The 26,237-nt window shown below is 37.9% G+C and overlaps 2 protein-coding genes and 1 long non-coding RNA gene across 7 annotated transcripts in view; all 3 read right to left on the reverse strand.

The window, feature by feature from the left end:
- The window catches only part of LOC122973233, a 38,089-nt gene extending 26,437 nt beyond the window's left edge, over positions 1 to 11,652 (reverse strand). For all 4 annotated transcript variants that reach the window (XR_006399926.1, XR_006399927.1, XR_006399924.1 and 1 more), the window contains exons 1-8: positions 11,417 to 11,652; positions 9,914 to 10,163; positions 8,697 to 8,882; positions 4,132 to 4,255; positions 2,880 to 3,353; positions 2,617 to 2,733; positions 1,352 to 2,270; positions 280 to 433 (exon numbers count right to left, since the gene is read on the reverse strand). This is a non-coding gene — a long non-coding RNA (uncharacterized LOC122973233). The remainder of the gene's footprint in view (positions 1 to 279; positions 434 to 1,351; positions 2,271 to 2,616; positions 2,734 to 2,879; positions 3,354 to 4,131; positions 4,256 to 8,696; positions 8,883 to 9,913; positions 10,164 to 11,416) is intronic.
- Positions 11,653 to 13,221: 1,569 nt separating this feature from the next.
- LOC122973819 (leucine-rich repeat-containing protein 72) lies at positions 13,222 to 20,000 on the reverse strand. 2 transcript variants are annotated; one of them, XM_044341572.1, is made up of 5 exons: positions 19,730 to 20,000; positions 17,627 to 17,875; positions 16,031 to 16,222; positions 15,843 to 15,920; positions 13,222 to 13,602 (listed from the first exon to the last, which is right to left on the reverse strand). In XM_044341572.1, exons 2-5 carry the CDS (start codon positions 17,779 to 17,781, stop codon positions 13,410 to 13,412), a joined length of 618 nt encoding a protein of 205 aa, XP_044197507.1. In that variant the 5' UTR covers positions 17,782 to 17,875; positions 19,730 to 20,000; the 3' UTR covers positions 13,222 to 13,409. The 2 variants fall into 2 exon arrangements, with proteins under 2 accessions (XP_044197507.1, XP_044197506.1); XM_044341571.1 differs by lacking the exons at positions 17,627 to 17,875; positions 19,730 to 20,000 and adding an exon at positions 15,417 to 15,446 and having other exon boundaries at positions 16,031 to 16,645.
- Positions 20,001 to 20,581: 581 nt separating this feature from the next.
- frem1a (Fras1 related extracellular matrix 1a) overlaps positions 20,582 to 26,237 on the reverse strand; it is a 43,359-nt gene continuing 37,703 nt past the window's right edge. Inside the window, exons 30-38 of the mRNA XM_044341570.1 lie at positions 25,985 to 26,057; positions 24,920 to 25,069; positions 24,316 to 24,524; positions 24,128 to 24,175; positions 23,862 to 24,047; positions 23,546 to 23,677; positions 23,056 to 23,171; positions 22,736 to 22,821; positions 20,582 to 21,698 (exon numbers count right to left, since the gene is read on the reverse strand). Of these exons, the coding sequence (XP_044197505.1) occupies positions 21,496 to 21,698; positions 22,736 to 22,821; positions 23,056 to 23,171; positions 23,546 to 23,677; positions 23,862 to 24,047; positions 24,128 to 24,175; positions 24,316 to 24,524; positions 24,920 to 25,069; positions 25,985 to 26,057 (1,203 nt within the window). The 3' untranslated portion in view covers positions 20,582 to 21,495. The remainder of the gene's footprint in view (positions 21,699 to 22,735; positions 22,822 to 23,055; positions 23,172 to 23,545; positions 23,678 to 23,861; positions 24,048 to 24,127; positions 24,176 to 24,315; positions 24,525 to 24,919; positions 25,070 to 25,984; positions 26,058 to 26,237) is intronic.

Genomic DNA, 26,237 nt, shown 5'->3' on the forward strand with positions numbered 1-26,237 from the left:
TCCATCCTGTGAGTTTCAAAAGTTGGAAAGTAATACAGGGGTTTGAGAATGCTTTTAGGTGTTGTAACACAATCAAGGAATGGATCTGTAAAATAAAACATTAAATGTACCAGAGGGAGGCTCATTTTCATCTGTGGTTCATGGGCAGGTCAGGACATGAGGGAGCAGGGGCTGAATTCACATATAATATTCTGAGAATGCTGCTAGAGAGCTTTCAACTTGTAAAACCCCTAGAAAAGAGTTCCAGTTCAGGAGTGATTTAGTCCTAAAAATGAACACCTTTGTTGTACAGAGACCTTGAGATGACTCACGGAGACTCTGAACAAGCAGGAGAGTGGACATGAGGTTGTCCCCACTGCTACAAATGATGTCCTCAAGCTTATTGTTGGCATTTGGAAACATAGCCCACTTCACAGTCTGTGTTTCCAAGCAACTGTAAGAGACAGCAATGGTATTTGTACAGTATATAGTCTTAAACTTGAGTCACAGAACTTGCTAATGGTAAAACAGCAGTTTTTCTGCCACACAGCATCATGCTTTCATTAATTGCTGCCATTTTGCAACACCTAATTTATTGTTATGATATTTCAACACAGTGCAGTTTATTGGATCAACTGACATGACCAGCTGATGTCTCTCCAGCCAGTTCCTGCAGCAGCAGCAGCAGCAGCAGCCAGCTGCTCCAACAACAGCGGTGCAACTTTCCAAATAGGCATTATTTGGATAAAATGACCATATATTGGGAATCTACATGGTTACTTTATCGCCTGAAAAAATATTAAAACTTAATAAAGTGACATATTAACGGCCCCACAGCAAAAATTACAGCAGCTTTCAGCCTGGTTCTGCTATTACTGCCAATGGCTCGGGGCAGCACTACGTCTTCTTCATCTCATGTTGGACTGAGGGCAGACTGGATGCTTCAGGGGTGATGCTACACTATCACCCCTGAAGTACAAAGTAGTATTATGAGACAGTACAGGCCAGATGGGGCAAAAGCTAGCTGGTTAGCATGCTTACTTCAGTAGATATCTTTAAAACATAATACATATAGGTCTTTGACATAACATCAAAACTGTTATTTCTTTACATTCTGTTAATAATTTTAGTGAATTTTGAAATGTTTTAAACTAAAATTCTGGCCAATTCCTACACATTGATCCTTTAAAGATTCAGTCCACGCCTTTACTTGAAGAGTTTACCAACTTTTATGTAAACAGTGTCACAGCTCTTGTCAATCTGATGTATTTGTCTTTTTAACTTATATGCACCATATGATATTCTATACATGATTTTGTGCTCGGCCAGAGAGACCCATTATCCTGCTCACATTTTAGGGCAAAATACCCACCATTCTCTAGATGAAGAGCTGCACTTAATCACTCCAGGAGAGCAGATGCCTACCCACAAACACCAGTTCAAGCGTCACATATGTCAGAAGCACCGACAGTTCCTATTGGACAAGACATATACGAGGTTCAGACTGATGGTTATTTAAACAGGATGCCGAGGTTTTTGTATTTCCTGACAATCACCACTGGCATCAGAGCTTCAGTGGAAGTAGGAGAAGATTTAAAATGCTTCAATGAAAACAAATCAAACAGAGAGAGAGAGAGAGAGAGAGAGAGAGAGCGAGAGAGCGAGAGAGAGAGAGAGAGAGCATGTGTGTGTGATGGTGGAGTATGAAGTTAGCAATATAGCTGTGAATAGTGCAGTCTGTGTGCAGTTTTGGCTATTTGTTGGTGAATACATGCTACAACTCCTCGGACCCAAGCCAAGTTCCTGTGTCTTGTTTGCCACTCAGTGGGGATTCCACAGTGAGGAAATTTTCCCACTGGCTAATAAACTTGTGACAACACCAAAGTTAACAGTTACGCTTTGGGCCCAATCACTGTTTATCACGAGTAAAACCTTTAACTTTACTGGCAGAAACCCTGTATACGTATTTCATTTTCATGTATACATTTACAGTGTCATAATTAAATGAAAAATGTGTTATAAGGACATTTATTTAGCTTTTTTGTCCTTAAAAACTGAAAGAAAATGTACCTGAAAATACAGGCAGTATTTTAGGGGTACATATCACAACATTTGAAAAAACAGAAAAACAATCAAAAGGTGGTAAAATGTTCACATTCACTACATGAATAAAAAAAGAAACTGGCAAAACAACAGAGCAGTATAGCAGTCATCAGGGTGTTGTGCTCCCTGTATGATTCATGGATGTGGATCCTCAGTGACTTTTTTTATCAGGCTGTTCAGCTCTGGAACTGAGGAACAGGAGACACACACACATACATGTCTATACACACACACACATATTAGCCATAATATAGCAGAGATGTTACATTGTTAGTGTTAAATTCCTCATAAAAACTTTGAAACTGATAGTAGTACAATGGCAATAGCATCCCTTGATGCTAAATGTTGACAAGTGTGAACATGTTAACATGATGGTGGTTGTATATTAGCGACCCCTTTCACATTATAGTCATTTGATCAACTGTCCCTGCTACAAAAAATATTGATTTAAAATAAACTTTCCTCCTTTTTTTAATCTCTGTCCAGAAATTAAACCTAAATGAGCAAGAAATGCAAGACGATAAAAACACTCACAATGCTGTGGCACCAGCGAAGTGATGATGTAGTAGATGGAGAGAGCAGAGCTGAGTTGAGGAGCTACTGAAGAGGACAGACTGAGGCCTCTCCATTCAAAGTACTGTTGCCGTGACACTGAGGGGAGGACATTAGCATATACATCAATAATAGAAATTCACTCTGACTTCTTAAGAGAGTGAATAAGTCAATAATTGAGTGCAAGTCCATTTTCCCAACATAACATCGAGCACATGCTAGTATTTAGTTCAGATTTACTGTACCTTCTGAGTGGTTTCTTGAAGTGGGGAGGGTTGTGGGGGGTCTGGACCATATATCAACACAGCTGCTTCCTGTTTCAGAGGCTCACAGGCATTGCTGTACCCTCAACACACAATGTTTATAGAACTCTATCTTCTTATCCCATTGAATCTAGTATGCTAAGTGCTTTACAGGTTAATTTTTCTTTTCTAACTATTCTGGGATTTTATATTGACTAGTATGCTAGTGAGCAGCTGTATAGGTTAGGGTAAAAAAAGAAAGGTAAGAAATTGTTTTTTGGGGGGTTTTCTTGCACTTTTCCAGTAACTGAGTCACTCTGGACTGTACTAACCTTTCAACCAGTTTCAGTAGGTATCTATGGGGATGATCTGAGGCTGGGGAGAGCACACCAGTAGGCTCCAGTGCACCCAGTAGCTGCTAACCAGTTTTTTTTTTTTTGAACAGGAGGTCTTCCAAAAAGTTCTCTGATGTGACTTCTACAAAGACAGAGGGAGAGAAATAAAGAAAAGTAGGAGTAAAATAAAGAATGCGACAAATGCTTTTGACTGACTCTGCATATGAAAAACCATTAAAACATTTAATGACAATGTGAAAAAAGAGTAATTTAAAATAACTGTTTCAGTTTAATCCTAAACCATAGAATACACTGGTTCTCACCTTATCAGACATTTCACAGAGTAGAAGTCAACAAGAATCTACAGCCACACACACCATGACTATGCTAACATGATGAAGTTTAGCAGGTATTATATATAGTATATAATGTACCATTTTCAACATCTTAGTATGTTAAGAAAGGACTCGCTCTCATCCCATAAAAAAAAGAGATTATGAACTTTGCTTTGTGTTGCACAGCATTCAGATGCTGCTGCTGCTGCTAGCACAAACAAAGCTAAAATTAGCTCACTTCTATGTTCAGTTGGTTTGGAAAAGGCGATGTTACTGAAGCTTAGATAGCAACAGGTAGCAGCAACAATAAACAAAAAGGCTTTGCTGGTCAGAATATTTACAACAAGTTCACAGTTGACAAGTTATAACAGATTTATTTAATCATTTGCTTCATGCATGTTATGTCTTGTCTTATGGACTGAAATGTTAATTCATGGGCAGTTTACTCCCCTCTGTATCCATTCCTTACCATGCATTGTTGGCTTGTGTTTATACACTTGCAGAGTATTGAATTCTTTAAGAATGTAACATTAAAAAACGCACATCATAGAGAGAAGATTTCTTTGTACAGGTCTGTGCTTCTACCTGCTGCTTAGCTGAACAGCAGGTCTGCCAGCTGGGCCACATGGTCCATATAACTAGCCAGTTTGGCTCAGCATGTGCTGGGAAACACTTGTCTTCACAGTAAAAGACTGCCTTGCACCAGGAGCTGTGGAGAGGCACAGGCACAGACGTTTAAAGACAGAGAGAGGGGGGCACAGAAAGAACATGCAGTACTGAAGCAGGGAGTAAAGCACAAGGAGAGGAAGGAACTGAGATAAGATAGCTGAGACGAGAGGGGCAGAGTTGATATGAAGACATTGTAGCACTGCAAAGCACAGAAAAGAGATAAAGGGTTACTAACAGAACAAAACATGTGGTAAGAAGTTGGCGTGTTTCAACAGAAGGGAAACAATGTGTGGAAATAGCTGACATTTCACAAGAAAGAGAGAGCTTTTGTCTCTCTCTCTCTCTTTCACTTGCCCTGTTTTACCTAACTGCTGCAGTGCATGTAGTTCCCCAAAGTTTCCTCAAGCAGTTTCTTAGGTTGTAGTTCCTGAAACACACCACCACAATGGTAGAACCACTTCTCTACAAAGTTTAGCTTATATTTAGCATCACATATTGAGTTTATCTTTACACAGGAAGTGACAAACCCAAACTACAGACTGAAAGAAATCTCACAGTGTCTTAAACCTTAGTACTAGTGTTAGGACTCTTCTCCACTTCTACTGTACCAAAACCAAGAAAACACGTTTTTGCCCGATTTGTGGGTAATGAAGTCCTTCAAAATTTTTAAAAATCAGCCAGTTAACTGACAACCTCTGTCGGAGCCACCAAAGTGCCAAGTTGCCAAGTAACACTTGAATGCCATTTAGCTACTCCACAGGAAAGTAACCAACTTAGGCATAGTGACAGCTGATGACAGTTTGGAAAGGCCTGCAAGAGGTTTAAGAAATGGTCCTGAATCACAGTAAACAGAAGCTAAAAGCAGTGTTGACTGTTTGCACAGGCAGCCTAGCACAGCTTAGCCATATGAGAGCAGCTGAGAACCACGACAGGTTTCTCCTGGGAAAATGAATAATATGCTTGACTTGCAGTCACTGGTAGTGGTAAACACCTCAGCCTTAACCTTAGTTCAGATGATCTACAGCCTTTAAAATTGTATAAGCCCTGGCTTGTGGCAAACAAGGCCAAAGGCCTTTATGTTGCATATAAAATACTGATCTACATTTGTGCACAACAAAACGCCTCTAAAAATGTCCACATTATCCAAAAACATGTTTAAACTAGATGTGCACTGACTGCAGATTTCTTGGCCGATTCAGATTTTCTTTCTTTATGAGAATTTAATGAGATAGACGGATTTTCTTTCTTTCTTTTTATATTTTCTTTCTTTTTAAGAACTATAATTGACAGAATACACAAACATTTTTGTAACTTTTCTTAAATGGAAAATTGAAATTTAATTGTACTGTATGTTCATATAAAACATTAACTATTTAAATAAGTTACATTTTTCTCCAAAACAAAATAAAACAAAATAAAGTGCACCGGGGTGATGTTTTTTTTAAATGTCTGATAAAGTTAGTTGTTCCAAATGTTTTCAGGGTTGTTCCTCTACAGCTGATTTTGGACTTACAGGTATTACAAATTGCAAGCTTTGTGTCTTGTTCACTCACACTGAAGAACTTCCACACCAACGACATGTTGTGTGTGTATGTGGTTGTACTGTCTGTGCTGCAGCCACCGCTGTGTGCATGACATGCATGTTGGGTGTGGCTGTATTGTCTGTGCCGCTGTGTGCGTGAAGTGAACCATCATGCAGCACATGTGTGTGGCTGAAATCTCTGCTGGCCATGTCTGGATTAGGGAGATAAGGAGTTCCTCCCACAACTGCTCAACTGGTTTCAGTCTGTCAAGCTAGGGTCATTTAACTTGTGTTAGTCTTGGGTTTGTGGAAAATGATCACTAAAGGCTGCTAGAAACAGAAATAATAAACAATTATATTAGATTGTTTTCAAAAAATGTACCATCCATGTCTAGAAGGGAGTGAACCGCATGATATACTGTTGAATAAGGATATATGGTAGTGTTGGATTTTTAGTAACTTGTTCTATAACAAATGTCCGTGTGATTTTGAATGAGGTTTTCTTATTTCTTACTTCTTGAACATAATCTCTCTTTGACTATTTTTATTTATAAATTAGTCTCTCAAAAGTCTATGGAGGTAGAGTCTATGCTTCTTTAATGATAAAATTCCAACTATGAGAGACAAAATTCACCACCTCCTGCCCGATTTCTCCCCAAACACAGGCACTTTAGAAACAGCTGTAAATCCTGACATATATTTGGACTGTTTTTCTCCAGTCGACTTTTCTGAACTAACTTCAGTGATTTGTTCAGCTAAACCATCAACTTGTCTCTTAGACCCCATCCCAACTAGGTTGCTTAAGGAAGCCTTACCCTTAGTTAGCGCTTCTTTACTAGATATGATCAATATGTCTTTAGTAACAGGCTATGTACCATGGTCCTTTAAAGTAGCTGTAATTAAAGCTCTTCTTAAGAAGCCTACTCTTGATTCAGGCATTTTAGCCAATTATAGACCTATATCTAACCTTCCATTTCTCTCTAAGGTCCTTGAGAAAGCAGTCTCTAATCACTTATGCAACTTTCTACATAACAATAGTTAATTTGAGGATTTCAGTCAGGATTTAGAGCACATCATAGCACAGAGACAGCACTGGTGAAAGTCTCTAATGACCTCCTAACTGCATCGGACAAAGGATTTGTCTCCATACTTGTCCTGTTAGATCTTAGTGCTGCATTTGACACAATTGACCATCAAATCCTTTTGCAGAGACTGGAACATTTAATTGGCATTAAAGGAACTGCATTAAGCTGGTTTAAGTCCTATTTATCAGACCGATTTCAGTTTGTACATGTTAATGATGAATCCTCCATGAAGGCAAAAGTTAGACACGGAGTTCCACAAGGTTCTGTACTTGGACCGATTCTATTCACCTTATATATGCTTCCTTTAGGTAATATTATTAGGAATCACTCCATAAATATTCATTGTTATGCAGATGATACCCAATTATATTTACCAATGAAGCCTGATGAAACCAATCAGTTAAACAAACTCCAAACATGCCTTAAGACCTGGATGACCTGCAATTTTCTACTACTAAATTCAGATAAAACTGAAGTTATTGTGCTTGGCCCTAAACACCTTAGAAACACATTATCTAATGATAAAGCTACTCTGGATGGCATTACCCTGGCCTCCAGCACCACCGTAAGGAATCTAGGAGTTATCTTTGATCAGGATATGTCCTTTAACTCCCACATAAATCAAATTTCAAAGACTGCCTTTTTTCCACTTACATAATATTGCAAAAATCAGGTACATCCTGTCCCAAAAAGATGCAGAGAAACTAGTCCACACATTTGTTACTTCTAGGCTGGATTATTGCAATTCCTTATTATCAGGCTGCTCCAACAAGTCTCTAAAGACTCTCCAGCTGGTCCAGTATGCAGCTGAACGTGTACTGACTAAAACTAGAAAAAGAGACCACATTTCTCCCATTTTAGCTTTGCTACATTAGTTTCCTGTAAAATCTAGAATAGAATTTAAAATCCTTCTCCTAACTTACAAAGCCCTTAATGGTCAGGCACCATCATATCTTGAAGAGCTCATAGTACCGTATTATCCCACTAGAACACTGCGCTCCCAGAATGCAGGCTTACTGGTGGTTCCTACAGTCTTTAAAAGTAGAATGGGAGGCAGAGCCTTCAGCTATCAGGCTCCTCTTCTATGGAACCATCTACCGGATTCAGTCCGGGGTGCAGACACCCTCTCTATGTTTAAGAGTAGGCTTAAAACTTTTCTTTTTGATAAAGCTTATAGTTAGGGCCGACCAGGCTTGCCTTGGATCAGCCCTTAGTTATGCTGCTATAGGCCTAGACTGCCGGGGGACTTCCCATGATGCACTGAGCTCATCTCTCCTCCTCCTCCTCTCCATCTGTATGCATTCATGTAACATCAATGCATGTCACTAACTTTGTTTCTTCCCCGGAGTTTTTTGTGCTTTCTTATCTCGCAGGAAACCCTGGGATGCAGGCCGAGCCTTCGCAGTCCTTTGCAGTCGAAATTGCTACTTATTGTTATTGTAATGATTGTTGTTATTCTGTCCCCCCCCCACCACTTTTCCCTCTTTCTTTCTCTCTCTCAACCCAACCGGTCAAAGCAGATGGCCGCCCACCAAGAGCTGGGTTCTGCTTGAGGTTTCTACCCGTTAAAGGGGAGTTTTTCCTTACCACTGTAGCCAAGTGCTTGCTCATGGGGGAATTGTTGGGTCTCTGTAAATTAAAGAGTACAGTCTTGATCTACTCTATGTGAAAAGTGCTCTGAGATGTTGTGATTTGGCGCTATATAAACAAAAATTGATTGATTGATTGAGGTACCATACTAAACTGTAGGAGTACCCCTGCAGATACCGATGAACAATAACATATGAAGTATTTATTAGTTACAGATACTTCTTTCCCTTATCTGAATTGAAACTCCTACTAAATGCACATATATCCAGCATAGTCTTACTTACCATTTCTGAAGCTGCCTGGGGAAGGAGCATCTCATACAGACGTTACAGTAGTGTATTGGAGGCCAGCACAGGCTGAAGGCTGGAGGTCCTTTCTGATTTAGGGGCTTCCAGACTCTGAGGGCCTGGGGCCACAACTCCATGTTGAGGATCTTGTTTCCCTGTTTGAGCATGTGCTGGTGCAACAGCCTGCAAATAAACAAGAAACAAGTCAGTCAAAAGTGGGGTGTTGGTATTCTATACTTACTTAAATATACTTATACTGATTTAGTTATAATGAGGCATATTTAGACTTATTTTGTTTGAAATAAACCAAGTTATAACTCTTTTCTCTCATCCTTTTTGTATTGTAAAACGATGTGAGTAGTTTTAGTTTATATGTTCTCTTCTTCAGGTCAGATTCCAATCATAGCTACAATAGAATAGGTCATGTCCTATATTTTTTCTGGTAATTTGGGTGTTTTTGCAACTTAGATGGAGTTTTTACCTTTTACAATTAAAAATCTACACATGTGTGTTTTATTTAGGCTGATTCCAGTATGTTTAGACTCAAAATATTAAAAATAGACTACTGTCAGGTCATCAAATATAAATAAATGTATTAGTATTTCTCCACCAGAATCAGAATTTTACTTCTTGCAGTGTGGAGAAGGCTGTGAAACTGCATTTAGACCTTAATGGAGAATAAAATCTACAGAAAACGTAATTAAACAGTTAACTGACCAGCGTAGTTAAGCAATGTCAGAGACTTTCTTTTTGGTGTCTCACAGGGTAGGGATAAGGGGGGTGTTCGGGGGAACATTTTGTTCTCCTTTAGCCCAGTTAAGCACAGCACCAACAAAGCCTCAAAGTGAGACAAAAGAAGGTCAAAGAATGCCAAACCGAAAGAGAGACAGAGAGAGAAAACACAGTACTAGTGGGAAAGGAGGAGGAAAACCACCTTACAGATGCACTCACTGACTTTTTTACAGCATTACATCACCCAATATCACCCGCAAACCCCAGATTTTCTCCTTGCTCACTAGTGATGCCTTTAAACTCAACACAGTTCACATTCAAGTTTTAGAACATCAGCAGTGATAGCTGGGAGGAAATTTGGGGATTTGGGAGCATTTTTGTGCTTTAAAACAAAATGAAATTGCCTCATATATGACTGACTGCCAGTCAAAATACCCCCCATCCCCCTTTTTATGAGTCTACTGCTAATGTTTCTGCCCCACCTGTGCAGGATCTTGTCACTGGCCCTCAGTCTTTGGGGTTAGCAGGGCATCCCACCATACACTGGAGCATCCATGCATCTCTGCAGCAGCTTCACTATTGTGTGCAAAGTCCTCATGGCTCCTGAGCCGCCTCCTCCTACAGGGTCTGTACTGCCCAGGCAAAAAGACCAGCCTTGGTCCAGTACATCAAAACCAAGAGGGAGCCCCGATGCATCCATAACCATCAGGATACTTTTTCCATCATATCTCTCTGAAGATGGATAATGAGGAACATAAGATAAGTCATTTAAAATTATGCAATCATTACATTACATTCATTACAATATATGTCTTTTTATACATGTCATAGGTCTCTTTTCTGTATAACTATTATAATGAGGGAATAAATGCAACTAAACTGTTTCCAGACTACTGTTTAATGGGTGTGTTGTCAAACTTTTTAATATCACTAGTTTAGCTGCACTTTGCTAATCATTTGAAGTTTTAACCCATTTTCTGACATTCAGCTAACTCATTGTGTTTAAATGAATAGTTCCAGCATTTTGGGAAATATGATTAGCTTTTTGCCCCCAAAAGTGAGATAAAAAGATGGGTAAGTTATCAATCTTATGTCTGTGCTCAACCATGGAGCTGTGGTCAGGATGTAGTTAGCTGCTTGGCCTAACATAATGACTGGGGGCAGGGGGAAACAGCTAGCATGGCTATTTCCAAAGCTGGAAATAATGTTAACAGAATATTGTTTTTATATTTCAGTAACATACATAAAACATGCTCATTTGTAAGCTTTAGAGGTATTGGTAGGTATATTTTTAAACTTTAGACTACTTTTTTCCTGCTCCAAGCCTATATGCTAATCTATTAGCAGCTATTAGCTATGATAAAAATGTCTTCAGCTTCATAACACACAGACATGAGATTTGGCTATTTCGATTTTCTCACTCTAGGAAAAAGAGTGAATAAGCATTAATTTACATATTTTCCAAAATGTTGAACTATTTTTAAATTGACAAGGTGGTTTGATACATAAAATAAAAGACTTGGAATGAAGAAAGAGCCATGCAGATATTGACACAAGCACTTAATAATCTGAACCAACTTCAGTTTAGCTAAATTAGCTGAGTGCTGCTTGTGAGATAACTTTATTTACATTTGACAGACTGAAAGGAGTCATTCTTTGTATTAAATAGGCTACTGTTCTTTTGATACTTAAATACATGTAACATATCTATTGAACAAAATTACAAAGGATTTACAGCTCAGTTAACCTACCTTTTAATATTATGTTGTATTAGCACAGCATTAGCTAATCATAGTTAGCTATATTTTGTTTGTTTTCCTGCTTTGTAGCTAAGTTGGCTAACTAGCAGCACAATTACTGTCAATTTGTTGAATTTGTTTTAAAACATTAAAACATTCATAACTAACTCATTCATAATAGGTTTACCTATAGCTTAAGCTAGAAAAAGGCGTTTATATATTTCACCAGGCAATATCCACACTCACCCAGTTCAGACCAGCCTACACTGGCCCTTTATGTTGAGGAATGACACTGTTTCTTGATGTGGGAAACAAATATGAATTGATGCTAGAAAATGGTTCTTTTACAAGATGTCCTTGACAACAGTTCTATCTAAGTAGAACATTATATTAGCAGGGAGGTATTTTCTTAAATAGAAAAAAATATCAGGAGAAAATTGTTAATTTGATAGATTTATTATTGCTTATCAGCATTTCCATGTGTTCCACAGCTGTTATTCCATGTCTATTTGTAATGTAATATTTTGGACAACATTTCTACTTTTGAGTGTGACAGTTCACACTTGTCCTTTTTGAGTAAAAAAAAGTATTTTGAGTAAAAAATCTTAACTCAAGATCCTCTTACTAACTTTTTACTGGAGTTTTCAACTGTATCTCACAGTCTTGATCAGCAAATGAAGTTTTTTCAGCTGTCAGAGATGTCTCAAATTTTGTATGATTTATTTTGGTGTTACCTCAAACACATCAAGTTACCTTGAATACATCACACAATGTCAACTGAACTTTTTGTACAGTTGCATGCTTTTATCAGTTCATGTTTAAAAAATGCAGCATAATTATGGTGAAATTAAGTCTTTTAATAAAACTCTGTATTGATTCCGTTCCCAGATTGTTCCCAGATTTGCAATTGCTTTTCATTGTTCATTTATAGGCACATGTGAGTGTTAACTATACCAGAGTCACATGAGACAAAGCAAATAGAGTCTGTTCACAATATGTTTGGAAATCAATTGCCTGGAAAATAACTTAACACAAATGTGAAAGCTCTATTCTTCTGACCTTAAAATGCCATTTTCAAATGCTGGAAGTGATTTCATGTAACAGTGTGTGTTATGTTGACAGGCAACAGACATGAAATTTATTCAGCAAAATAATCTCAAGATGGGACATCATCTTAACAAACACAGGGAGCAACAGCAGTAATACACAACAAAGGTGACACATCTTATATAGTTAGAAACAAGAACTTTGAGGAATTTATTGGTATGGACGTAAAAAGGAGTTGATAAGATATTGAGCTGTTCAAAAAACTCTGTGTTTGTATATCATCTATATTTTAGTCTCTCTCTCTCTCTATATTTAGTCTTTAAAACATTAGAAAACATCAAAAAAAATGCCCATCACAATATCCTAGAGGCTGAGCTTACTTCACTAAATGTCTTGTTTTATCCAACAACAGTCCAAAGCAAAAAAGTGATATTCCAGTTATTACAATGTAAGACTAGAAAAGCTACAAACTCCGAAATTTGAGAAACTGGAATGAAGAAAGAGAAATTATTTGGGGTATTTTATTGAAAAATTACCTAAACAATTAAATAGTTATCAAATTAGTTGCAGATTTAATTTCTGACATTTGACTAATATATTAATGGACTGTCACTGCTGCTCTAAAATGATCATTTCACATACTGACCCTAATTTGAGCCCATACATTAGCTTGAAAACCGGTGGGCTGACACCAGCAAACTTGAAGTTATTGCACTGAGAGCAGATAGAGAGGAAACTGTGTCATCTTCTGTTTGACTTTAATGCCCCTTAGTGGTAGTATCCAAAAAAGACACTTATAATTCAGGCAGCTACAGCCCCATTCTCCCTTTGGATCTGGAAAACCTTTTTAAAATCCTATAAGTAGAGGCATTTGGACCTTGATTCACCACTTTTTGTGCCTCCTTGGATGCTTTTTCACTCTAAATAAATAAATCTCGTCTCTGACACAACAACACTTTCCAAATATGTCAAGGAAAGGTGAAGAAAATGATGCACAAGACATCTAAATTATTTTCATTTAATATGATGTGCAGCCATACAAAACATAGAGTTTGGATTTAAATATTACATGTCAGTTAAGTGTTGGAACAAGAAGATACAGAACATACAATTATATATTTTATATATTATATCATTAAATATATTATTAAAAAGGTAATCATAAAGGAAGGGTTTAAAAACTTTGTGCATGCTATTGCCTTATGACAGTACTTGACTTTTTCTGCATGTGTGTGTGTTTCTTGGATGAATCCTCCCTCCTCTTTCTGCTGCCATGAGTACTCTGCTGCAGCCTGTAGGTTTTTCTAGCTTGGACTCTCTCCTTCTCCAGGACCTCAGTGTCATCCAGAATCTCCAGCCCCGGGAGCTGACTGATGACATACTGTCTATGAGGGCAAATGGGAAACAATGTTAGCAAGACATGTAGTATATAGATTGATTTAGGGCAACACAAGTATTACAAGTGCGATTCAAAACAGCAGCTCTGCCACAAATTCAACCTTTATGCAGCTGAATGAAGAGTTTTTTCTAGGAGTCCTTTCTCATGTATGTAGATGGGGTGGACAAAACATTAAAAACACTTCTCAATATAATGCAGTCCAGTACAACACTATCACTGACTATGACCTCAGTAATATACACGTAGTTGAATTAATTAGCTTTAACAAGAACCTGAACATTATAAGCTTCATAAAGGCAAAACTTATGGCAGAGCTGTTGTATTAGATTGTTTGGGTGTTCCTAATAAAGTGGCTAAATATAGTACATAGATTTGTACAAGCCATTTAGATAAAATCAAATTTTCAGCAGTGAACGGATCCCACTATCTTTCCAAAATCAGACTTTGAAAGAGGTTGCTGTGCCTTGCCCCTGTTCACTGCAACTCCAGTACATAAACGAATCAACACGACATGGGTGCACACATTTGCACAACACAATGGGATACAGCAGTTAATACCACAGACCTATCAAATTGCATTGCAAAGATAATACTCGGGGCCTATATTACACAGTACACATTGACTGATTGTACAGAATCATGATGTGGAGGGCACAGTGATGCACCTGCTGTAGCATTGTCCACCGGTGAAGAGACTGAAACCCTTTCATCCATTTCATCTGTTGGTGTTGTATGTTGGTTTTTGTATTGGTGGTACTGTATAATGTTATGTTTAAGTTATTATATCAGTGCTGTGTTCTCCCTTGATATGATTGCTATTCTTCTTTTTGCCTCCTTAAATTATACATTTAAAAACCTAAAACAGATTTTGGCACCACATTCTTAGACCAATGAGCCAGATGTGGGGTGCCCTGTGGTCTGATTTTGACAGTGTGTGAGATTTAGGGGGATCTATTGGCAGAAATGGAATATAATATTCATAAGTATGTTTTAATTAGTGTATAATCACCTGAAAATAAGAATTGTTGTGTCTTTGTTACGTTAGAATGAGTCCTTTATATCTACATGATAGTGAGTGGGTTCTCTTCCACGGAAGTGTTTCTACAGTAGCCCAGAACAGACAAACCAAACACTGGCTCTAGAGAGGGTCTTTGGCGTTTTTCTGTAAATTCTCCTACATGCTTGAAAAGGAGGGGTGGAGGGTAGGGGTATTCAATTGGTCGCAATCTGCAACCTCACTGCTAGATGCCACTAAATCCAACACACTGGTCCTTTAAGTAAAAGTAGCAATTCTACTAAAATAGAAGTAGCTAAGTATCAAAAACATAAAAATACTTATTATGCAGCAGAATGACTCTTGTTAGTGTTGCATTGTCATATATTATATTACTGATGCTGTAAGCAGCATATTAAATGTTTTGGTTTGGTCTGGGGGGAGCTGACTTAACTAATCTATATACTGTTGATAAGGACTGACAACCAGGCAAATCAGGCAACTGCCTCCAAAAGGCCCTAAATTAGCTCTTTAGCAATTAGTTTGTGGTAATTTCATTGATTGCACATTCATTTGGGGATATACACCACTAAGGCACAAACTAAAATTATTAGGACCTTAAAGCTATTAACTGATCCTTATTAGCTTTAATATTTCAGCTGACATTATGCGTACATTGCATAAAATGTTGTTTTAGTTTGAAAATGACTTGTATCCACAGTAGCATTTCCATATTGTTTTTATAGAGACCAAACCTTTGTTTTTGCATGTAAATTCTTAATTTGCAAAGTAAGTAGTTAATTTACCTTTCAAAAATGTAGTGCAGTAGAGGTAGCCTATAAAGTTCCAGAAAATGAAAGTACACAAATAAAGTACAAGTAAAAATTTGTACCTTACAGTAAAGTAATAGAATACAGCACTCTACTTAGTTACATTCAAACCACTGCAGATGGTACATTTTGTTTTTGCATTGCTCAACTTTTGAACTTAAATGCAAAATATATACTTTTCATACCTTAGAAATCTAATGATCAGGTTGTGTGTATGTCTAGTTATAAGAATAAAAAGTTATAATTCTGCTAAAAGGCATGTGACACAGCATTTTGAGAGAATATTCCGTGCAGTTAGTGAAATGTAGTGGCAAAAGTACACATTGATTTTTGATTTTGGTTCATGAGACTTCATTTTTACAGAAATGCGCAGGTAGTGATAAATAGGACCTTGTTGCTCACCTGTAGTCTTTGTACTGAGTCAGACTTCCTCCATTGAAATAGCTTGGTGCTGCCTCATTGTTCATCATACTGAGGATCCTAAATTTGAAATGTATATAGAACCGTGAGGAAGAATGAATAAAAACTAGTTATATGCATTCTACAAACAGCAACACTAACTACTCGGTGAAAAACACTCCCAGGCTCACTTTATGCTGGGGAACTTTCGTCGGATTTCTTCCACAAAGACAGGCAGATTGTTGATCTTGTTCTTGTTGATGCATACTGTGGTGACGCTGGGCATGTAGGGGAACTTGACGTGAGACGTGTAGTTGTTGCAGTCCAGGATCAGAGTGCTGAGCCTCTCCAGCTGACCCAGCAGAGCCGGGTTCCAATAAAGACTGAATGAAGGAGAACACACTGAGCTACAACTGCTGAGATTTGTCAGTTACAGCAACTCTGGTGACTCTGCAGTTCTCCTAAGTTCTACTGAACTTTCAGTGTCTTTTAGCTCATTGTTTTGGTTCTCACTGCTCTCATCAGCGTCATTTACAGCAGCTGCATGCAGCTGTTTTCAATAAATAAAGCTCTGATGAACCCACTTTACACTACCTGCCCAGCACAAAACAGCTGACGGACAAAAGAGACAAATATTTTTCTCAGGAGTTGGTGGAGACAAAAACAGAGCTAGAAGGAGAGTGAATATTGAACTTAAATCATATAGAAAGCTCTCATAGTGATAATGAAGACATATTCTGTCTCTCATGCCACTGCATTTCTATGGAACTTTACAGACCTACATGCACACCTGTCCCTTATTTCCACTAATCAACCACCCAGTATTTATACCTGCCTCCTTTCACCAGTACTCTGCCAGATTGTCAGTGTTGCCAATGCCTTCCAGTTATTCAAGCCTCCCTGTTCCACATTATTCTAGCCAGCTTGTCTCCTCCTGCCTGTGACCTGATCCCTGCCTTTATCCTATTGGACTTGTTTGTCTCCTTCTTTGGACTGCCTTGTGTGTCTGAGCCTGTTTATTTGACCAACGATTTAGTGAAGTCCATTTTATTGTACCTGCTCACAACAAGCTGAAAACAAATCTGACATTATGGCCTTAGTAAGCTTAAAGATTAAGATTTTTGTTTAATGAATCTTACACAGCGCAGCAACTTTTTTGTCCACTTGAGTGCAGTGAAACATACTGTAAATACAATAATAACATATTATCACCTCATAAAGTTGTTGTGGCTGACGTTAGCAAACCATCACCTATTTACACTCTGTTTTAGCTCTGTTTTGGTCTCCAACAACTCCTGGGAAAAATATGTCTCTTTAGCTGCTAAATGCTCCACTATGTTCTGCAGCTAGTTGCTAACCTTGTCTGTCTGCTGTTTGGTGTTGTGTAGGTCCTGTACTGTGGGTTTAATCAGAGCTTTTTCACTGAAAATGGTTGCCTGCTGCTGTTGCTGTTGCTGGAAACTAGGTTGATGAGAGTGGTAGTTTGTAGGTTGGACAAACCAAAACAATGAACTAAAAGAGGCTAAAAAGCTCCATATAGCTGAGGTCAAGTGCAGAGTCGGTGATAATTCTCTGTGGGTTTGTCACCACAAGCAATATCTTTCACATTACACTCAGTTATTTCATCCATTGTTTATATAAACTATTGAATAATGCAGCTTAACTTTTTACTTCTCTTTTATGTAACCCAAGCTTTAGGAGAAGGCACAGGCTATATGTGGCATACAGCTGTTGTAGTTGCTTCTTCTGGTAGCTTCTGGTTATTTAGAAAAGGATACTCATTCAGCACATTGTAACTCAGGTCCAGCACCTCCAGGGTATCTGTCTGTGTTAGAATGGTTTCATAGGGGATTTCTGTCAGGCCCTGGTAGGCAAACGAAAGCCACTGAAAGCTTGAGGCGTGGCTGGGCTGACTGTGCTGGCCAGAGGTATGATGATCCATGACAAAAACTCCAGCACTAAAACCTCTTGAGTTTCTCCCCACTCCTAACCGTGAAGATTTGGAGGGAAGTCAGATGATTATGTCATGACCAAACCTTGAATAAACAAAAAAGCAGAAAAAGAGTAAGCGATAGTATGATGCAGAAAAGCTGATTTGAAAATGAACAAACAAGACATATTATTTTAGTTAAAGTACATACTACCTTGCTTATCTGTTTACAAGGGACACAGCAACATGGAATCTCATGTAATACTTCTGCAATACAGCACATAGTTATTTTGTCAAACTATTAAGTGCAACATCAGGAGAGATTGGTGCAGAAATGGTGGATTGCCTTTCAGTTAATCTACACTTTGCTGTGAGTAATATTAGATGTGTGCCATCAGAGATTGGAGGATTGGATTTTTTTGCAAATAATGTCCATATGTAACCACATGGAGAAAAAACTCTTTGAAATACAGTTTTATTGATGTAGATTGGTTCAGTGATTTAAGTGTAAATGTTCCAATTGGGTAAATTTCTAAATTGTTTCCCCTTTAAGGTTGTTAAAATCATCTCATTCCATACTCTCTACATCATACATATTTGTGTATCAGTTTATTCCAACTTATTGAAGCTATTTTAGATGTACACTGAAAAAATATTGAAAGCCAAGACTCTTGTTGTTAAGGCTGCACAATGACATCAAGTGGAAATATTCTAGATGTCTTGGGGATCATTTTATACACATCTCTCCACAATTCAGACACGCCTGATATATTTGGTGTCTTTGAATAATTATAGGATCTTCACCAGACTTTAAAATACACTGCCATGGGTTTGAATGATGTTTGGCTGATCCACTGTTGGTCAGTGAGGTTTAAGGGAACTGTACATGAAACAGAAGTTAAATGAAATGATTCAGAAATAAAGTGACAGTTGTGAGGTGCTTATACTTTACTGAAGTATTTCCATTTTATGCTACTTTATACTCCCACTCCACAACATTACAGAGAGAAATATTTTACTTTTTACTCCTCTACATTTATTTCACAGCTATAGTTACTAGTTAATTTTGGATTTTAGGAGTAAAACATATGATATTTTTTAAAATATTTGTAATTAATTGAGATCACTTTGTAGATATTTGTTTTCACTTTCACATATAAGGGTCTTTTCCTGTTGACCATCATCCAAAACAAGCCACATTAAATCTCCTTTGACTTCATGTTGTAAAAAAATAAAACTTGAAAAATTCCAAGAGGGTGAATCCTTTAAACAGGCACTGTATATCTGTATACAGTACATGTAATAAATATAACACTGACTGGGGCAATTTTGCACAAGTACTTTTTACACTTTTTTTGCAAATAATACTCATTAATTTACTTGAGGAAGACTTTGAATACAAGACTTTTACTTGTAAAAGTATATTTTAATACTGTTGTAATGCAACTTTTACTTAAGTAAAAGGTCTCAATACTTCCTCCATCACTGATAATACTCAAAATACAGTTGACCTTTGTATTACAAATACAGTAAATATGTAAAATGGAAATTTAGGGTGAATTTTAGTCAGTCCGTTTCACTGTCCACGCCTGCAGATGATGCACCATTACAAGAGAGCAGCTGTTAGGTCAGTTATATTACCTACTGCTAAAGAGAACATTCCATTCAACACTGGTGGTGAATTATTAGTGAAAATCTAACCTCTTCATTTAAATAACTTGAAGGAATTTCAACCTTACTGACTGATGATGATACATTCATTCTGCTATTCTGTTAAACAGCTAAGGCATCTGCATCAATTTTTCATTTTCATTCATCCACTTTTACTGAATATATCAACTATAACAGCATGTTGGCACTGATCTTAAATGCAACAAATATTTCAAGATGTTCTGCTACACCAATATAAATCTAGATTCACCATAAACATGTGTAAGTATTGAGTTTTAGCTGAACTCACCAAGCTGACAAGAATCTGCTGTAGCTTCTCAGTGCATGAAAACCTCTGACGATTGCTTCCAGCTCAAATAAAAGGCCCTCTTTCATACCCCGGCTGTAGATCACATGATGGGGATAATCACATTGCAGCTGAACCTTGTGGTTCGCAGGACCTACTGGACCAGATCTGAATAACAGCAATAGTGTTGCATTCTCTAAAAAGAGACAACAACAACTTGACAGGGGCTTATAACCAATAAAGAAATGTCAACATTATGTCAAGTTTTCCTATACTCAAGAACAATACTACCAAATTCAGACAAAGGACATTAATTCATTGAGAACATTACTTCTATAATATGAGCTAATTTTATTGTAAATGTTTACACAGACACACAATTGGTTACAGGGCAGCTGCATCTTGATGACCACAGATTAGAGTCTTGCATGTCTGATATCAAGCTCTAAGGAATAGTTTGACATTTTGGGAATTTGATACCTCTCATGTGGTTTTACAGTGAGTTATATGCTGGACTTTTTCTTGGCAGTGAATTCCTTGAGTCTTGTTGTCACTGTGGGGTTGCCGGGTGACCAGAGGAGACTCCCTGAGGTCACTGCCCCTGGCAAGGAAGTAGTGACTTTGAATGGACAAATAAGAAAGTGGTATTGATCTTCTCATCTAACTATCAGTAAGAAGATGAATGCGCATATTTTCCAATGTCAAACCATTCCTTTTAGAATATTCACAAATACTGCTTTGAGTCTTCTTGCAAATGCTATACAGATATATAAAAATGATTCCATTAGAACCTGTTGTAACCAACCCTGAATATAACTTCAGTAGCTGCACAAATAAATAACTGATCATGCAAAATATTCCATTAGAGTTTAATTTACAAATAATATAAGAGTTCATCAAATGTTCTTAAATGGCATTAATACAGTTTGAAGATGTGTTTGAAGCAATGAAGAGCTCAGACTTTGGTGAATAATTTGATAAATTGGAAATACAGTACGTAGTCCATAAGTGGATTAACCTTTTATGTGGCCTAGGCAAAGATTTGCTGTTGGGCCCCCATTGGCCCCCCTCCACACTAACACCATCTCTGTCTGTGCTTTGTATATATACCCTTTCACCTCTTAATTCCCTTAAGTTCAGTGCACACAGACATAGCATTTTCATTATATTTCAGCCTGTAGACACGGAAACCAAACAGTATGCTGCTCCTCTGCTGGAAGTATTGCTGGACCCAGGTTTGCTTTGTGTCACTAGTTTGTGGGAATTCAATTAAACAACAAATTTGTTTAAGAGTATGTACAATTTTAAGCACAGTATAAATTAAAACAAAAAGGGCTTAAAACTAGATTAGACCTCAAGATATTTGCAACACTAAGGTACAATATCAGATACCATATTTGCAATTAAATTACAATTACAACCAAATGACACAGGGCTTCTGGGGGCCTTGATGGTCTGGGGCCCCAGGTCAGTTTTGCCCAGTTGGTATTGCAGTCTTGGTTCTGTCTGAAATAAGGAAGATACTAAATACTTTACATGTGTAACAATACTTTCAGTGGTTAAGCAGAATAAATGATGTGTAAACAATGTAACATTTCACGTTACTTTTTTGACACAATAATGGTCACAAAGTTCATTAAAAATGAAATGACCGATTTAACACAGTTCCCACTTATCCTTATTGGAAAGTTACTTGTTATTATAGTTTAAATGTCCTGAGTATCAGTTCTTCCTCCCGACTCTTCTGAAACAACACAATGGTACAAAATTCAAGTTTTGACAGAACACATGTAGCGATGGCCTCTGCCGGTCTTGCAGTCCCTGATCTGCCACTTTGCCCTCTTCCACACCAGAACGCACTTTTTGCTTCCTTTCATTTTGGACCGAGGGGGTGTCTTCCTCCAGTTAGTGTAGCTGACCGGCTCACCTCCCGCCCACTCCCAACTTCCTCTGCCCTCTCTGTCATTCAGGCCTTACACAATAAGAAAAAAACAGCTTGTTTGACTGGAGTAGAGAAATTTCACTCTGCAATAGAGAAAATATATTTTCAGGCCAATAAGTGCAAAAAGTGTTCTTAATTATCAATGATGAGCCAATTGTTAATTTAAGTTGCACAGAAATGAATTTAAAAAATGAGCTTCTTTCACCCATGACATGATGATGCAATGCATTAACTGATTATTACTATGTGAATATAGAATATGCACAGAGTTGATATTTTGCATCTAGGCTCTGACCTTGTCAATCCTACAAGAAATATACCAAACTTTGCACAGCAGGGATTGGAGAGTGATGATAATAACTTCTTCCTTAAGGGAAGGTACACCAGTCTACAGGTGGATGGTGAGCTTATGAAATACTATATCAACAGCAGCAGATATGGCAACAGCAGTAACAGCAAGTGACAGCATAGCTTTCAGGTGAATGGTGTGATAGCAGGCACGGATCCAATCCATCAGATTGATGACTCAGATACTGACCTAATTAAGCAAAGCAGGTATTGGCCAGGCATGACCAATTCACATTGAATCCTTACATATTAGCAGCTCTGCTCCATTGATTTGCTGTAGTGAACTCCTGTAATTTTGATGTGTTAAGCTTCTAACTGTTCTAACTCACCTCTTCCTGCATGTGCTTCACAATAAATGCATTTAATTGTAGTCCTTTACTGTGAAAACTTCAATTGTTGACAATATCTTAGGAGTCAGCTAATGTTACCAAACATTTACTCACTGCATTGAGTAAATCTTGCAATGCAATGGACATTTGCGTGGAAGAAGTAACATTCAATTTAATTACATGTTTAACAAAGCGTGATAAAGGAAAGTGGCTAAGAAAACAAAGACTGATATTACATCTTTTTAGGCATGAACTAGGAGCTGACATAAAATTGGTGGAGTGCATCTTTAATACAACCTCTGACACTGTAACATTACACATAACAATTACTTAGAGGTGTTTTAAATCATCTTTAAACCAGAATGTAACAAGTAATTTAAAGATACACACCTATCCAAAATGGTTTCCTTCCACTGAAGTCCCACAGCCAGTCCATATCAACTTTAGAGAGAACACTTGCTAGACTGCCTTTATATCTGAAATCAAATCAAAAAGAAGGAAAGTAGTGTATTCATGTTAGGGGGATAATTTATGGACCATATAATTCAGATTACATAGTTTTTGTGTGTGACAGACAACTATTCAGAAACATGTATTGTTTGCCCATGTCTGTTCCCTTACAATTTCTCTCCAAGTCTGTTTATCCTTTAAATGAGAATGAGTGAAATGTAAGAGAAATTAGTGTCTAGGAGATTACTCTTAAAGTGTACCTCTCTCTGCATGCTCTATTAGCTGTGCTCCATGTGGCTTTGTGCTCTGTGCTGAGGATGTAGCAGTGGCCACTGTGAAAGGTCCAGCCTTGAGGACATAGCTGAGCGCTCACTATCTGTGTTTTAAGAGGAAAAGGGCAGAAATGTTGACATAGGTGAACATGAATGATTTCAGATGAATACTTAGACGTAGGATGTTTATCAACATTTTGTCAAGGGAAGAGAAAGATTACCTTCAAAGCTATTATCTACAAACATTCCATATGGGGTACCACAAGGGTCTATCCTGGGTCAACTTTTAAGTCTTAATATGTTACCAGTAAGGATCATAATGGCAGTGCTGACTTTCATTACTATGCAGATGACACCCAACTCTATATAGCAGTTTATTCCTGATAACCTGACACCCTTAACTCAGGATAACTTAGAAGTATTTTTTATTTATTTTATGTAGTCAAAGTGAAGCTATGTTGCAAAGCTGGACGAGGACCTGGTCAGTTGGTGCCCAGGGTTTCCAGGAGACACCATTGCAGTGAAAGAGCTGATTGGTCGTCTGGTTGAAATGCAAGAGACCCATCAGTTCTGGCACACATGGCTTGGGGATGGAGTTATCAGCTGCAACCTATGGGCGATACATATTCACAGAGAAATGAACTTAGTTCTGCTTCAAATGGAATGCTATATGTTCCCTAGCATTGTATAAAGCACCTCACATCGGTATAGATGCATTTAGAGAGAGAAATTCTATGTTGATGTCACTTGAGTGGACCCTGTTTTTGGTCCTAAAATTCTCAGAATGCACTCACATGTCCTTTGACCAGTCCACTTTTTCCAGGGTTTGGGAGCTTTCTCTGGGGGCCAGGCTTTGACTTAGTTAGCACTGCTGATGCCTGCAGCTGTGCCCCCCTGCTAACCACACGGATGTTTGCCTTTCTTCCCTTCCTTGACAGGGAGGTGTCATCTTCTACTTGCATTTGCATGATGCCGTGATACTGTAATCAAACAAACAACAAAAATTAAGACTTTTCTGACGTTTAGGAACACCATATAGTTAGTATTAGCTGCTGCTTACCGTGTAAACTATGTCTGTCCCATTGTGAAAAACTGATGAAGGTGCAATCTGAAAGATCAAATACAGTTTCTAAACTAACTGTTCATAGAATTGTTAAGCTGATGAAATAAAGCCACAACAAAAAGGAGAATGGCAGTTATTTAGGATGAAGTCAAATCTGTTGGTGATCTTAAAGAGCAGGTACTTACAGACTTTGGATTGCCTATAGCTCTGAGTTTCTTTTTTCGGAGGCCTACTCCAGGCCTGGAGATGCTGTCTCCACGAGTCCAAATAACTGATTCTGTGCCAAGGGGCAGTTTCTCTAGTTTAATGGATCCATGCTGGGGGTATGTCTCTGATCGAATCTCTTTTCCTCCGAGAACTGGAGCCTCCTGATCCTGGTTTAGCCTGCATTGTCCTGTGGTTTTTAAGTTTTAACTGTTAAATTGGTGGTTTGAATCAATCACGTGGAAGCAGACATCCACCATCATCCATAGATAATGGTTATTAAAATGATAATGAATGACGTGTACAGTAGGGATTAAATGTGTACATATTTATAACAAAGTTTGTAGAATATTGAGTTCTGATTTGCGCATGAAGCCTTAGGTATCAACATCAACTTAGGTATAAACATTTTCGAGTTCTTGATCCGAATGCCATCTTGTGGCAAAAGACATTACTGCAACAGAAATACATTACAGTGATGGAAAACTTTGTTTTTTGTAAGTAAATGTGTAAAAAAGGGATAATGTACATTATTGAAAAAAAGTCTCTGGGATCCAAAAATACACAGCTGGGGCTTAATTTTACCTCTTCCCGAGTCTCTGATGGTGATTTGAGCTTTGTTGATGCTCCCAATTACTGTGCCTTCCGGAGAGACCAGCAGAACCTCAAATAGCTCCTCAGCCTCCTCAAGGTGATCCTGAATTATCTCAGTTTGCCAGCTCCTCTTTGATACTCCTACATGGACAGAAATATCACAACATTTTACACAAGCTGATGCAGGTCTGATATAATTCTTTGTGACTCTGTCTGTCTTTATTTAGCAGCACACTGTAAATTACGAAAATTAATTTTGGTTGTTTTAGCTGTAAGGCCACTCACAATAGCATTTTTACAATGTTACAGTAAATGCCAGAGTAAGCTTGAAATGAACTAGTTCGTACAACATGTTGCCTGACCACATCTCAAAACAAAAGTGTTTATTGTTGTTCTAAATGGTCACACTCAAAGGTGTAATGAAGCCTGCTGTAATAGAGAGAAGGAAGACACAAATATTGTCCAAATTTGGACAATGTTGTGGTGTCACTCTCATTTGTTCATAAAAAACAGAGGTAGTGGAATGAAGACTAAAAAAGAGGCTTGTGGGAGACAAATCTTGCCTACTTTCTCACCTTCACACACCTGGCTAATCACTGCACAAAGTGGGTGTGATGGTTTCAAAAAAATTGAAAAATAATTGGATGCAAACACCTAATTCCAACATAGGAAAGATGAGGGAGGGTTTCAGATGCAGAAATCAATGAAACATCATGGGTGTAATAGACAATTTTTCTTGTGGTTTACTCAGTGGGGTACTCCAGTATTTTACTATTGCACATCAAAGAATGAACTAAATCAGTGATATCAGAGATATCCAGATTTTTAGACAATAGTAGGGGTCAAACTCCAAAACTCCAAAAGCAATGGATCCTACACTTCCCATAACTTTCCTGTAACTTTCTGTTACAAATTTGTCTGCCTCCAGAGCCCCAGAAAACATTATCCAACTGTTTTTTCAGGGTGAGAATAAAGCGATCTTCATGCGCAAAATTGGTTGAGTGTCCCTTTAATTTAAAAAGCATACGCAAAGTGTCTATACTAATGAGCATATACCTGGATCAAATTGGATAAGGGAAGAAGGGCTTATGAGGAAATCTTTTCCAGCAGTTGCAGTCAGCTCCTTTACCTATGATAAAGACACATCATGGAGAGACAGGTCTTGAAATAAAAAATAAATTATAAAAAGACAGCTGAGCTATGATGACTCTGTCAAAAGTGCAGTTCAGGGCCTGTATAAATCTTACTTGAAGTATTTTATTGCACTTCTCCAGACAGATTTACATATAAACTGAATTCGTAATGACTC

Source organism: Thunnus albacares, chromosome 22, assembly GCF_914725855.1.
Source record: "Thunnus albacares chromosome 22, fThuAlb1.1, whole genome shotgun sequence".
In the NCBI taxonomy this organism is placed as follows: Eukaryota; Metazoa; Chordata; class Actinopteri; order Scombriformes; family Scombridae; genus Thunnus; species Thunnus albacares.

Bases quoted from the DNA above. Each gene is read 5' to 3' on its own strand.
- LOC122973819 (XM_044341572.1), bottom strand. From the start codon at position 17,781: ATGGATCATCATACCTCTGGCCAGCACAGTCAGCCCAGCCACGCCTCA. The intron at 15,921-16,030 runs GTGAGCCTGGGA...TTTCAAATTTAG, and splicing joins CGAAAGTTCCCCAGCATAAA to GATCCTCAGTATGATGAACA. The intron at 13,603-15,842 runs GTGAGCAACAAG...TTGCCCTCATAG, and splicing joins ACTCAGTACAAAGACTACAG to ACAGTATGTCATCAGTCAGC.